Raw genomic sequence first — 15,354 nt, forward strand, 5'->3', positions numbered from 1 at the left:
AACTAGCATTGGTTACTAATATGACTAGGATTGTGTATTTGGCTACTGGACAATGAAAGCAAGTTGATTTTGAAAAAGGCTACTGGTTTGAGCAGTATCGACTGGTATTTCACATCAATTAATAGGCAAAAACACAATGGGATTTTTTTGGGGGAAAAGATGGCTATTACCAGCTAACGCAAACCCTGGTACACAATGTAACTGATGAGGACCACATCAGAGCTGCCTTTCTGTGACAGTTAGATTAGTGAACGGTGCAGGGGGCTTTTAAAATCTACAGCCCCCCCTGTCTGTGCCTTCCATACAGGACTGTGTTTGGGACAGGTGCTGCTGGGTCATTTGCTCTGAGCAGGCAGGAGTCATAGTGTCAGTCTGTCACACAGAGTGGCCCTCTGGAACACAGAGGTACTTTAGTCATCCAGTACTCAGCAGTCCCAGTGAGGGGCCAATAAATGTGTCTACTTTACGTGAGCAATAGGCTAGTTAAGGTTTGCCCCTCGCTCCAAAACATGGATGTGGCAATCGTTATGACACATCAGAAATCCATAACCGCTGCTTTCATCTTTTAAAAACAGTTGCTGATTCAGATCCAAGATGAAAAGTTCTCTCCTAAATGGTAAATGGCAAAATCAATCATCATCCACTTTAGTGAGAGTCTCTCTACTCTATTGTACATGAGTGGACCTCCAGATAGCCCAACTCCAATTGAGCTGTCAGGTCCACTGCTTCATGGGTAAGTGAGCCCGACAGAAGGGAGGGTGTTGGGGAGTGAGAGAGTGTACATGCATCAGGGCTCACAGCGCTTGGTCACCTCCACTCCCCATGGTGCTGCTGAACTCCTGGTCCTCTCAAGAGGGACACAGATACTGGGCTCTGAGTCTGGGGCTAGAGACTCACAAAGACTTGCTTACTGTCTACAGGGAGCCGGGCAGCTCAGTATACATTCCAACTATGATATGACCTGAGGTGGCCAGCGAGTGTAACACACACAAACTGTGTATATCACTCACTTTTAAACTGAGTCAAGAGCAGTTGGACAAAAATCCACTGAGGCGTCATAGGATGACAAAGAGACAGATCTAGAGCCACTACAGGACAACACAGAGAGAGAGAGAGCTCTAGAGCCACTACAGGACAACACAGGGGGGGGGGGGGGGGGAGAGAGAGTAGGAGAGAGAGAGAGAGAGAGAGTAGGAGAGAGAGAGAGAGAGAGTAGGAGAGAGAGAGAGAGAGAGAGTAGGAGAGAGAGAGAGAGAGAGTAGGAGAAAGAGAGAGAGAGAGTAGGAGAGAGAGAGAGCGAGAGAGTAGGAGAGAGATGAGAGAGAGACACACTACAGGACAACAGAGAGAGAGAGAGCCACTACAGGACAACAGAGAGAGACAGCTCTAGAGCCACTATAGGACAACACAGAGAGAGAGAGAGCTCTAGAGCCACTACAGAACAACACAGAGAGAGCTCTAGAGCCACTACAGAACACAGAGAGAGAGACAGCTCTAGAGTCACTACAGGACAACACAGAGAGAGAGAGAGCTCTAGAGCCACTACAGGACAACAGAGAGAGAGCGAGAGAGAGCTAGAGCCACTACAGGACAACACAGAGAGAGAGACAGCTCTAGAGCCACTACAGGACAACACAGAGAGAGAGAGCTCTAGAGTCACTACAGGACAACACAGAGAGAGTGAGAGAGAGCTAGAGCCACTACAGGACAACAGAGAGAGAGCGAGAGAGAGCTAGAGCCACTACAGGACAACACAGAGACAGATAGACAGAGACAGAGAGAGAGAGAGAGCGAGAGACACTACAGGACAGCAGAGAGAGAGAGAGAGAGAGAGCCACTACAGGGCAACACAGGGAGAGCTCTAGAGCCACTACAGGACAACAGAGAGAGAGAGAGAGCTCTGGAGCCACTACAGAACAACACAGGGAGAGAGAGAGCGAGAGAGAGAGCTCTAGAGCCACTACAGGACAACAGAGAGAGAGAGAGCCACTACAGGACAACACAGAGACAGAGAGAGACAGCTCTAGAGTTACTACAGGACAACACAGAGAGAGAAAGAGAGAGAGAGCCACTACAGAACAACACAGAGAGAGAGCTCTAGAGCCACTACAGAACACAGAGAGAGAGACAGCTCTAGAGTCACTACAGGACAACACAGAGAGAGAGAGAGAGCTCTAGAGCCCCGACAGGACAACAGAGAGAGAGTGAGAGAGAGCTAGAGCCACTACAGGACAACACGGAGAGAGAGAGAGCGAGAGAGAGCTCTAGAGCCACTACAGGAGAACACAGAGAGAGAGAGAGCTCTAGAGCCACTACAGGACAACACAGAGAGAGAGAGAGCTCTAGAGCCACTACAGGACAACACAGAGAGAGAGAGAGCTCTAGAGCCACTACAGGACAACACAGAGAGAGAGAGAGCTCTAGAGCCACTACAGAACAACAGAGAGAGAGAGAGAGAGAGAGAGCAACTACAGGACAACAGAGAGAGAGCGAGAGAGAGCGAGAGCTCTTGAGCCACTACAGGACAACACAGCGAGAGAGAGCTCTAGAGCCACTACAGGACAACAGAGAGAGAGAGAGAGAGAGAGAGAGAGAGAGACACTATAGGACAACAGAGAGAGAGAGAGCGAGAGAGCCACTACAGGACAACACAGAGAGAGAGAGAGCTCTAGAGCCACTACAGGACAACACAGAGAGAGAGAGAGCTCTAGAGCCACTACAGGACAACACAGAGAGAGAGAGAGCTCTAGAGCCACTACAGAACAACAGAGAGAGAGAGAGAGAGAGAGAGCAACTACAGGACAACAGAGAGAGAGCGAGAGAGAGCGAGAGCTCTTGAGCCACTACAGGACAACACAGCGAGAGAGAGCTCTAGAGCCACTACAGGACAACAGAGAGAGAGAGAGAGAGAGAGAGAGAGAGAGACACTATAGGACAACAGAGAGAGAGAGAGCGAGAGAGCCACTACAGGACAACAGAGAGAGAGAGAGGGAGCCACTACAGGATAACACAGAGAGAGAGAGCTCTAGAGCCACTACAGGACAACACAGAGAGAGAGAGCTCTAGAGCCACTACAGGACAACAGAGAGAGAGAGAGCTCTAGAGCCACTACAGGACAACATAGAGAGAGAGAGCTCTAGATCCACTACAGGACAAGACAGAGAGAGAGAGCTCTAGATCCACTACAGGACAACACAGAGAGAGAGCTCTAGAGCCACTACAGGACAACAGACAGAGAGAGAGAGAGAGAGAGAGAGAGAGAGACTTTTGACTTTTGGTCTTTCTTTATTGAAACATTCTCAATTCATTTAAAACTCACCCCCCCCCCCCCCCCCCCCCCTCCTAAAATAAAAAATAAAAATATATCCTGTACTGCATCCTCTACCACATGATACAAATCACCAACACAAAAACCCTCTCCTACAACCGTATATCCAAAACATCTTCCCCAGCAATACAGACAGCCCCCCCAACACACCATATCTCCTCAAACATCTCCACACATTTGATCATTTTATAGAACTCAAACTCAACCCTAAGGCGCGCAGAGACCATCCCATTAAACAGTAGTAAAGGGTCTGTTATCCCCCCACCTTTAACCCTGTTCCTCCTTGTTAGCCAAATAGCTAACTTTGCCTGAGCAAACAGAAAATTCAACAAAACACATTTTTCTTTCTCCTTACTCGAATACCTGTATCCCATTATAAACATCCCAACAGCAAAAACCACCCCCAACCTGTCACACAGACATTCCAACAGAGACATTAATGGCATTAACCTGGTGCACACAGAAAACACATGAATTACAGTTTCTTTCATTTGACAGAAAGGACACCCCTGCCCAATTCCCGGATCAACCCGTGCCAACCAGCTGTTAGTGGCCAGGGCTCCATGAAGAACCCTCCACTGGAGGTCCCCTGACCTCTTTGGTACTGGGGGTTTGTAGAGCACCCTCCATCTAAAACCCACCATACTCTCCGCCCCACATACCCCCTGCCACTGATGTGCCTTCACTCCTGTTAGGCTTCTAATGCTCCTAACCTTAACGCAGAGGTTGTAGAGGGCTTTACCTCCCACCCCCTCAAACTCCCCCAGGCTCGGAGTGTTAAAATCTAACAAGTCCTCCAGACCTCCTTGCCAGTCTCCAGTCTCTGCCGTCACCTGCAGTGGCGGGAACATTGGTGGCCCCTCTCCCTTTGGCCTCTCAAACACCCCCCTTACCGGCTCAGACAGTGCCTCCTGGACCTCCTCCAGGAATCTCTCCAGCAGCCTAAGAGACGTTATTCCTGTTTGTTGCGCCAAGACCTCCGGGGTTTTCCACCCCTCCTCTCCCAGCAGTCTCAGGTCACCCAGCCTTTGTAAACCCCATGCCATCAGTTGCCTCTGCAGGGTGGCCGACTGAACCGATCTCAAAGGGATGGCTGGGTTGTGAAAGATAGGCTCCTCCCACACCCACTGCCCAGGCTCCACACCCCCTTCTCGTGTGGGCCTTAGCAGCTGCCAGGCCCTCAGCACCGCAGAGTAAAACTCTGAGAGACCTGCTGTACTCAGCCTCTCCAGCTTCATGAGGAACAGCTGCCGGTCCAACCCTAATCCGCCAGCTCTCCTCAGCAGCGCGCATGCTGGTTCCCTCCAGCCAACATCAGTGTGGTACAGCAGTCTCTGCACCGCCTTTAGTCGGAAAGCAGCCATCCTGCTCTCCAGTTCCACCAGGCCCTGTCCTCCTTCGTGGACGGTCATGTACAAAACTGCTGCCTTCAGCCAGTGATGTCCCGACCAAAAGAAGTCCACCAGCTTGCGTTGCAGGTCTGCAAGCAGACCGGCGGGGGGGTTGAGGACAGCCAGTTTATGCCACAAGGAAGATGCCACCAGGTTGTTGATTATCAGCACCCTCCCTCTATATGACACTTGGGACAGGAGCCACCTCCACCTGGCCAGTCTTGACACCACTGCCTGTGACAGCCCCTCCCAGTTCTTGCTGACCCACCTCTCCGAGCCCAGGTACACCCCCAACACTTTAAGCCCTTTACAACCCCACTGCAAACCCCCTGGAAGCAGAGGAGGAGCCCTATCCCCCCATACCCCACATAACAGAGCTTTACTCTTTCCCCAGTTTACCTTAGCTGATGAAGCTCCCTCGTACACCTTCAAACTGGTCTCTAGTTCCTGCATATCTTGCCCATCCCTGACCATCACAGAAACATCATCTGCATATGCTGAGACTGCTATTCCTGTCACCACATCCATGCCTGTCCAGCACACTCCCCGCAGTCTCCTGCGTAGCAGTCCTAAAAAAGGCTCAATGGCTAGTGTGTACAGCTGCCCAGATAGAGGGCATCCTTGTCTAATGCCCCGTCTCACCCAGACTGGCCTACTGAGCCCCCCTCCCACCTTAACCATACATGACGCCCCAGCATACAACAGCTTCACACAGGTCACAAAACTCTTCCCAAACCCAAACACAGACATCACATTAAACAGATACTCATGATCCACTCTATCAAAAGCCTTCTCTTGATCTAAAGAGACCAGTCCAAAGTTCACATTAGAACCTCTCGACAAGTCCAACATGTCCCTAATCAAGAACAAGTTGTCCGTGATTGAGCGTCCCGGTACACAATATGTCTGGTCCTTGTGTATTATAGAGTCCAGATGGGACTTCAGTCTGTTAGAGAGGACCTTGGCAAAAATCTTGTAGTCCGCACAGAGTAATGCCACAGGCCTCCAGTTCTTAAGTTCACACAAGTCCCCTTTTTTAGGCAGGAGAGTCAGAGCCGCCCGACGGCAGCTCATCGGCAACTCTCCTACCCCGACGCATTCACGCAACACGCAAAATAAATCCTGTCCAATTGTTCCCCAGAATTTTTTGTAAAATTCCACTGGAAGTCCATCGACCCCGGGTGCACGACCGGGGGACATCTGGGTTACTGCCTCTGCCAGTTCATGTGACAACAGAGGAATGTCAATTTCATCCCTCTGTGCCCGAGAGAGCTTAGGGAGTCCTGCGAACAAGACCTGAGCACACATAGGATCACACATTTCTGCCCTATACAATTCAGTATAAAACTCCACAGTCCGCTCCCGCATCTCCCCCACCACAGAGGTCACCCGCCCATCAGACAGCCGTAGACAATGCATACCCTTGGCTTCACTGCTCTGTCTTTCCAAACCAAAGAAGAAGGAGCTGGGGGCATCCATCTCCTTGAGCATGGATGAGCATGGAGAACCTAGCTCTTACAAGTGCTCCCTTTGCTTTAACCTGGAAAAAACTGCCCAGGTCCCTACGTAATTCGGCTAAGTTAGCCTGGAGCCTACATTGCCTTGCCCCACCATCTCTACCTCCATCTCACTAATACACCGCTCTAGTTCCCCCAATACTCTCCTAGCCTCTGAGGATGAGAGAGCAGTATACTGTTGACAGAAAAGCCGAATTTGCACTTTCCCCACATCCCACCATTGACTCAGAGACTCATACTCCTCTCTTCGCTGCCCCCATCTTTCCCAAAAAGTCTGGAAACCTGAGCAAAAAGTGGCATCTTGTAAGAGCTTTACATTGAACTTCCAATAAGATGCCTGCCGGGGCCCTGGTGAAATAGACAGCCGAGCCATGGTTATGTGGTGATCCGAAAACCCCACTGGGAGAATGGTAGCACCCAGCAGCCTATTGCTCTGATTCCTGGACATGTAAAAATGATCAAGTCGAGCTGCACTCACCCTAGCCCCAAAAACCTTCACCCACGTATACTGTCTTGTGTTTGGATGTTTAGTTCTCCAAACATCCACTAGGTCAAACTGATTACAGATATCCCTTAACACTCCCACTGACACTGAATGAGGCTCTTCCCCATTTCTGTCTTTTGTCAAATCCATTGTACAGTTCCAGTCACCTCCGATCACCAGCGTCTCCTCAGGCGCTACTTGTGAGAGTTCCTGTCTAAGACTCCCAAATAGAACCCCTCTTTCTCTCCCTGTGTTAGGCGCATACACATTTATAAAGACAAAACACATGTTGTTAATTTCTGCTTTAACAACAAGCAACCTACCCCTACACACCTCCTTTGAGGAGCAAATTTTTACAGCCAGACCCGGTGCAAAAAGGACTGCCACCCCTGCACTAAGATTTGTCCCATGGCTCAACACACTTGCCCCTTTCCACCAGAGCCCCCAATCAACTTCATTCACCACATCACTATGCGTCTCCTGCAGAAACAACACCTGTACTTTTTTTTGTTTTACATATTCACCCAACACACTCCTCTTTCCCGCATCTCTGGCGCCATTTATATTGAGCGAGCCTACCCGAAGAGTCTCCATAAGAAGTGGGAGAAAAGCCAGCAGAGAAATAGACCAATAGCAAAGCTCAAAAAGCCCCAGTGTCAGTAAGAAATTAAACATCTAAACAGTGTCTGAAGGTAAACCTTTACGCACTGTTGTGACCCACTTCCTCAACCTAAACCGTTTCCTGGGTGAGAGGACACCATGCCCCTCATTTCTCATAGCATGTTGTACTGATCTTACAAACTTTCTAGGATCAGGAAAAAAAGCCTCAAGATTAACTTTTTTCCCCTTAGTCTCATTCAGGAACCTTGTCAGTTCTCTCAACGTGTACTTAGAACCCTCGGGTTGACTGGCTGTCAGCTCCGGGCCAATTGAAGAGGAGTCTGAAAAAAATAACTCCTCATCCTCTTCCTCAGACTCACTTTCCTCCTCTTCTCTATCTCCCACCCTGACCACCTGCCCTTTCTCTCTGGTTAGGGCCTCACCCACAGCAACAGGCAACATTTCCATGGTGCCTTTGTCCACACCCTTTTTCTTTTTCCTCTTGACACCCTCCTCCTCCCCCCCTAATCTCTTACACTTCCCCACTATACTCTCCTCATCCACTAGAATTACCTGACTAGACGCAGTATCATCTGCACCACCCTCCATAGCATGTCTAGGGCCAGCCTCAGCTAGACCCTCCATAGCATGACTAGGGCCAGCCTCAGCTACACCACCCTCCATAGCATGACTAGGCCCAGCATCATCTGCACCACCCTCCATAGCATGACTCGGCCCAGCATCATCTGCACCACCCTCCATAGCATGTCTAGGCCCAGCCTCGGCTACCCCACCATCTCTAGCCTGACTAGACCCAGCCTCTGCTTCTCCACCATCTCTAGCCTGACTAGACCCAGCCTCCACTACCCTACCATCTCTAGCCTTTATGTGGGCACGCAAAACTCTTGTGCCCCAAATCCCCACATTCAAAACACCGTAGACTATCTGTGCTGGCAAAACCGGCATAGAGCCCCTCCCCATGCCTCACTTTAAAATGCACATTTAGCTGTTGCTCATTATTGTTCAGAAACATAAACACTTGCCTCCTGAACGAAACAACGTGCTTAACGGCATCTGCCTGAAAACCTGCTGACAGTACACGGAAACCGCTAGCAAACTTACCAAAACGACTCAGCTCTTTCCTAATTTGATCATCCGTAATAAACGGAGGCAAATTTGCCACTACAACTCTTGTTGAAGGGGTAGAGAGAGGTGAAATTGACACCAACACATCCCTTACAAATATTCCGCTAGCAATTAGCCTACCGACCAAATTAGCCCTTTTCATGAACACAACCACAGCTTTGTTTTTATTTTATTTTTTATTTTACCTTTATTTAACCAGGCAAGTCAGTTAAGAACAAATTCTTATTTTCAATGACGGCCTGGGAACAGTGGGTTAACTGCCTGTTCAGGGGCAGAACGACAGATTTGTACCTTGTCAGCTCGGGGGTTTGAACTCGCAACCTTCCGGTTACTAGTCCAACGCTCTAACCACTAGGATACCCTGCCGCCCCCATGTTCATTCTAGAAGCAGAATGTATAAACTCAGCTCCTACCTGTTCACCGACCGCGAGCAGAACCTCCTCCACCTTAACTCCGTTCTCAGGAACACACCTGAATCCATGCTGTATCGACAGCGTCTCCTCCGCGCTAGGCTGAGAAGCCATTGCGCACACTACACATTCCAACCCCCAAGAAAGTTACTCTGTCCTCTTCCACCCTAACTAAAAACTTTGGATACCGCTAAAAACAAATATTGCATTAACCCTCCACCATAGAAAATAACATGTAAATAAAAGAATCAAGAAAGTTAGTTAGGATAGAGCTTTCCACACCAAACACTCAAACTCCAAAAAACTCCCAGCATGCACCGAGAGAGAGAGAGAGAGAGAGAGAGAGAGAGAGAGAGAGAGAGAGAGAGAGAGAGAGAGAGAGAGACACACTACAGGACAACAGAAAAGCCCATTGTGTTGGTAGAGATAAACAAGAGATTACAGCAGCCAAAGGTTCTGGCCAGAGTAGGTCTGCCGAGGGCTCACCCTCTCAGCGCTGAGAGAGCACGACAGGGACTGTCACAGAGATATTACACCTCCTCCTTCGTTTATCTTGGCCTGCATCAACGCCAAACCACTGAGAAAACCCCTGGCAGACCCTTAGCACCCAACATCTCACTGGACAAAAACAATGTGCTAGAGATGGGCCGTCAAGGACACTGAATTATAACTTGCGTGTGTGTTAAAAGACAGACCGAGCGATACAGTGAAAGAGAAACTGAAAAGAGAAAGTGCGTGAAAATAATTAACATGGTTGAGTGGGGTGATGAGAATAGAGCCTGCATGATCACAGAGCACAATGAACTTGGGCCCCGCTCCCAAACACACCTCGTGCACACACACCATTAAACTTGATAACACTTCAGCCAGGATGAACCACAGCAATTTGCACATCTGGAAGAGGGCTGGCTGGGGATTGCTATGCAAAGAGAGCTGAAACAAAGTCACAGTGTCAGGACACTTCTCAAACAAGCTGCAGTACAGAAACACCACAATCACCACCAGTATTGTTTGATAAACTAAATAAATGCCACTTCTTCAACCTGCATATTGTACATATAGTTCTAGTGTGAATGGTAGGGTCAGTACTCTGCAGTGAGTGTTAGTATGATAGCCACTCACTGAGTCTCTTGGCGGCCTGCAGGGCGTCGGGAGGATTGTCAGCCACGTAGAAACGCTGGACAGTCACCCCACTCTCCTGCATCAGCTTCTTGCTCTGGTACTCCTGCAGGTTAAGCCATCGCCTGGAACTCACCCGTGCACACTGCAGACAGAGAGAGAGAGAATGGTTAACATTTTTTGATAAAGTAACCAAGTATTTCACTGAAGAAGTAACTAGATAAACACCCGGTAGCTAAAAGGAATCCAAAATCAGGTAACACAGCTGTTGATGATGACTTGAATATAATGAGAAATAAAACATGGTTTTCTATGCCCCTCAAATGTAATAGTACTAGGGACTAACACTAAACAGGCACAGGTTTTCTGTGAGGCGTAGTAGTGGGATTAGGATCCCCAATTATCTGCCGCCAAGACAGTGGTTTCTCTTCCTGGGGTCCAAACAGGAATCAAAACACAACAAATGCAATACGGAATGTACTGTATATAGCACTACATTTACATTACAATCTAGTAATTTAGCATCCAGAGCAACCCACAGCCAGTGAATTCATCTCAAGATAGCCAGGCGAGACAACCACGTATAACACATAAGTACATAATACAATACAAAAAAACATTCAAATGTCTGTGTGCATCTTCACAGTCCCCATCGTGACGTAAGGTGTTCTTTTATCATTTTTTTAAATGTACTTTTATTACTAGTTTACCTGTTACCTGGGGTGTTACCTGGGGTGTTACCTGGGGCTGCAGAGAGTTCCATGTAGTCATGGCTCTATTGAATACTGCATGTTTCCCAGCCTCTGTTCTGGACCTTGGGACTGTGAAGAGACCTCTGGTTGCATGTCTTGTGTTCTACCGATGAGTGCTCGTCTGAACTATGTGCCAACTGCTTGAACAGATGGTTCGGTAGCTTCAACACCTCGCACAAAGACCAGTAGTGATGAGGTCAATCTCTCCTCAACTTAGAGCCAGGTGAGACTGACAGGCATGTTGGCATCCTTGGTGCCAGCCTGAAAATGTCATTCCTCTAATGACATGTTTTAAATTAAGCCTACATGCGCAAAGATGTCTTTACACTGCACAAGCTGTTGTTTGAACATCTGGTTACATTCAGGAATGATCAATGCAGCCCAGATGTTCTTCAAGGTTTAACTGACTCTCAGTTAGAGGAATAGCCATACCAGGTGTTTCTGATAAAGTCTTATTTACGTTCAGTTCTCCAGGGTGCACTCATTCCATTTCCGTCTCTCAGTCCTGCCCCCGTTTTTCCTCCCCCCCTCTCCCCCATAATGAGACAGGCAGACAGGCCTAGGCTATGTTAAAACTGTTTGCTCAGTCAGCAAATGCAGCAAGGCTGTCAAGCTCCAGCTGTTGGCACTATTAAAAAGACATTGGGTTTTAATGTGAGACACTTGTGTTAAGGTTGGACTCCCTCAGTGTTGTCAGGTCGGCCCATTACCCTGAGTGTGTGCATTCACAGTGCAGTCAGTCTGTTTTCCTTAACAATGTGAAAGGCTGCTGCAATTCTTAATTGTGACATTAAAAGGGACGACTGTGACGAGTCAAGTGTCTTGGTCATGGAGAGTGTCATTTTGGCTACATTCCTCTGCTGATAGGAGGACTCAGGCAGTCTAGCCTAAATGCTACTTCTGTATTGCAGGAGTTACATGACAGAGATTCTGCCTCTGGAAAAACAGCAAACCATACTGTTCATCATCTCCAAGTCTCAAGGTTATTTGTGCAAATTTGAAATAATTTCTCCTTCCTTATTCTGTCCCTGCTTAAGAGCTTGTGTGTGGGCCAGAAGGAGTAATCCTGTCCTGATCCACTACAAGACATGCTGATGAATAATGAAGGCCTCCTCAAGTGCAACAAAGTCTGAGGGGCTGATCAAACAAGCCGTATTTCAGACATCCTTTAAAACATGCATACTGACAAGGAAAGGTTGGCTGAAGGCTGATGCCGGTGAGGGGAAGGAGGGGAGGGGCTTCTGCCATCTGACTTAATGGTGAGAGTGGTATGACAAGGCCAAGCCCAAGCCGTTACTCTCAAAACAGAGCTGCCTGGGAGCTCTCCATCATTCATGAGAAGAGGAGAGAAAGGGGATACAGGCTAAGAGCACTAGGTCACTTCGCTGAGCATCCTCAACTCATTTGAGTGGAGGAACTCTGAACTGAGCAAGGAAACAAGACCATCAAGAACTGGGCCTACCGTAAGGCTTACTGAAATCAATATGTTAAAATCTACGATTCTAGTCATCCATTCAATTAGTTTGATTTCAAAGTTGTTTCTGAAGAAAAGGGTAGCATATAGGTGCATTCATAGAAGGTACATCATCCGTAGCCCTCTCTGGTCAACGGCATGATTGGCGAATGGTGTTAAGAGTAACCTTAACTTTCTGGCGTAGTATTGTATTAGCATGCATTGTTCACTGCTACCACCTCCGGGTAAGGAGCACTGGAGAATTCATTAGGGCAGAAAAGCCGAGCTTCCATAGAAGGTACAGCAGTATGCTGATTGGTCTCCCTCACATCACTGAATAACGAGGGTCATTTGTGGGTCATTTCCTGTGTCTCTGCCTGGAATGAAGTGAGTTTCACATGTATGCCTACTTTTATTTCTTTCAAGGGGATGTCAGACGTTCTACTGTGAAACAAGACCATGCGACAGCCCCATGGCAGTGGCACACTGGCACTATGCCCTATATATAACAGTATAACAGTTCAATGACAGATTTTTATACAGCCTCACAAAAGCATTTAATATGAAGTGCTTTTCACTTACACTGCCTCAATTCAAAACCCTTCTGTTGAACTAAGTTGAGCAGTGCATTTACCCACACTTAAGTTGCTGGACACCACAAACAGAGCAAAGAGGAGCTGCTTATGAGTCTTCTCTGGAGTCTCTCTAAAAACACAGCAACAACCAGTTTTCAGTGTGATGGATTGTTCCTCATCTAGTAGTGCGAGGTGGTGCTTGTTATAAAGTGAGTGGGGGCACAGTGTTGTGTGTTAGAGTGAGCTGGTGAGTTGTGTGTGGGGAATATCTGACCATTGTCCTTGTTTAAAGGTGCCACGTACCTTCTCTCTCATGCCCACTTCACTATGAGGCAAGCAGAAAGAAGTTTCTTGTCCTTTCCTTATCTATCTAGTGTGAGGTTATCTCTGGGACTACCTACGCAGTCAACTTGTAGTGTGAACACTAGCTGTGTGTGTGTGGTGTCAGGGTTAACATCAGGAAGATGTGCTGGTCAAATGTCCAGCACCACCATTTTCATTTACCAGACATTTGAGAAATGTCCAAAACTTGATTATGGCGTCCACCCACAGCGCTAAGAATGGCAAAAAGCACATTTATATTATGGTACTTAATCTTAACAGAACATGCAGGCAGGGTAGCCTAGTGGTTAGAGCGTTGGACTAGCAACCGAAAGGTTGCAAGTTCAAATCCCCCAGCTGACAAGGCACAAATCTGTCAAAACAGTTAACCCACTGTTCCTAGAACGTCATTGTAAATAACAATTTGTTCTTAATTGTTCTTAACTGATGTAGAAATGTGCAACAATTAGCATGGTTTACTAATATGACTAGGATTGTGCCTTTGGCTACTGGACTTAAACAAAATAACTGCTTCCACGGATAGTGTCTGATTTTGGCTAGGTTTCCAACAATATGTTTTCAAAATGCATACTGCCTCCAGCTCATTGCAAAGTTGCATTGCAAAGTGGTGTGTGACGCACTGATGCATGCTGATGTAGCCTACGTATGTACTGCATGCTGATGAAGCCTACGTATGTACTGCATGCTGATGTCGCATACGTATGTACTGCATACTGATGACGCCTACGTATGTACTGCATGCTGATGTAGCCTACGTATGTACTGCATGCTGATGTAGCCTACGTATGTACTGCATGCTGATGTAGCCTACGTATGTACTGCATGCTGATGTAGCCTACGTATGTACTGTATGCTGATGTAGCCTACCTATGTACTGTATGCTGATGTAGCCTTCGTATGTACTGTATGCTGATGTAGCCTACCTATGTACTGTATGCTGATGTAGCCTACGTATGTACTGTATGCATTTTTTAAATGTAGTTTACAAAATGTTTGCTGTTTGACATGGTGTAGAAGCAGCTCTTGTGCTGTGACAGATTTTCCACTCAAAGCTTCTGTATGCTGTGCGCGTGTGACACACAGGTTAAAAAACACTATTACGCAATGGGATTTTTTTCTACTCACTGAATTGGCCGGTGCCAATTATTTATAGGCTTTTCTAAAAAATAAAAAAAACATTAAAAACTGGCTAACGGAAACCCTAGTGTGTGTGTGTGTGTGTGTCAGGGCTCTACGCTGACTTTTTTTTTTTGTTACACGGAGCACACAACGAAGGTATTTAGGACTAAAATGTCGCACTGTAGAGCCCTGTGTGTGTGTTATATTATAGCAAGTGCACACACTGAGTGTTATGAAGTCAGCAGAAAGAGCCTACAGTGTTTCGGGCTAATAACACCTGCCTCTTAAAAATAATAACATTGTAAAATGAGAAGTGGTGATGGCTCTCTGTGGACTCAACAGAAAGGAGACATCTTTAGGATGGAATGGGCTGCTTTTCAGAGCTAACATTGGCTTGAGAGTTCTTCACAGTAAGTAGATCATTAACCGGCTAGCATGAGTTGGCACAATAAAACCAGTGGAGCTCAATATTAATCTGACAATTTCTGACAAAGTCTGCTGAGGAGAAAAAAAGTTATTTTCAAACTCATTTTAATTTCTGGCAACTTGAAAAACACCACCTTAAATAAGCAGCTGTCGTGTACCTGGTGAACAGTTGGAGAGGGGGAGCAGAAAAAACTTCAGAGCGATTAGGGATGACTCCTCTCTGTCACCAAAGAGGGAGAAAAGGGAGGGGGAAAGGAGAGGAAAAGATCCTAAAACAACAGCTGCTGAATGCGAAGTGGGGCTGGCGGTGTCCCTCCAGGCACTGACAGTTACCTTGTGACATACAATATAGGAGTGGGATGCCAACAGCACTTTATCCCCAGTACACTGACTGAGAGACCCACATACCAGTACACCACTGTAATACCAAGGAAGGACTAAAGCCACACTTTACCCTGCCATGCTCATAAATAGCCCTTTTATCCCATTGCCTGTTCTCTCAGTCTAAAGGGAGTTATTGATGTGGATTTCTTTCCCCACAATGGAACCACATATCACGATACTTTGGAGCAGATACGATATGTATTATGACTCCTGATTCTATATGTATTGCGATTCGATACTGCGATTTTATTGCGATGTGATGTTCCAAACTTATTGCTCACCATATGTCTGCTGTAGAGAGACAAAAG

General features: G+C 47.3%; 1 protein-coding gene across 2 annotated transcripts in view; it reads right to left on the reverse strand.

Moving 5' to 3' along the window:
• The window catches only part of suclg2 (succinate-CoA ligase GDP-forming subunit beta), a 134,157-nt gene that overhangs the window by 103,847 nt on the left and 14,956 nt on the right, over positions 1 to 15,354 (reverse strand). For both annotated transcript variants that reach the window (XR_005037061.1, XM_036950574.1), the window contains exon 2: positions 9,999 to 10,140. Coding sequence is in view for 1 of the 2 variants with exons in the window: in XM_036950574.1 (XP_036806469.1) it covers positions 9,999 to 10,140 (142 nt within the window). In the remaining variant the exon portion in view is untranslated. The remainder of the gene's footprint in view (positions 1 to 9,998; positions 10,141 to 15,354) is intronic.

This window comes from Oncorhynchus mykiss, chromosome 17, assembly GCF_013265735.2.
Source record: "Oncorhynchus mykiss isolate Arlee chromosome 17, USDA_OmykA_1.1, whole genome shotgun sequence".
NCBI lineage: Eukaryota > Metazoa > Chordata > Actinopteri > Salmoniformes > Salmonidae > Oncorhynchus > Oncorhynchus mykiss.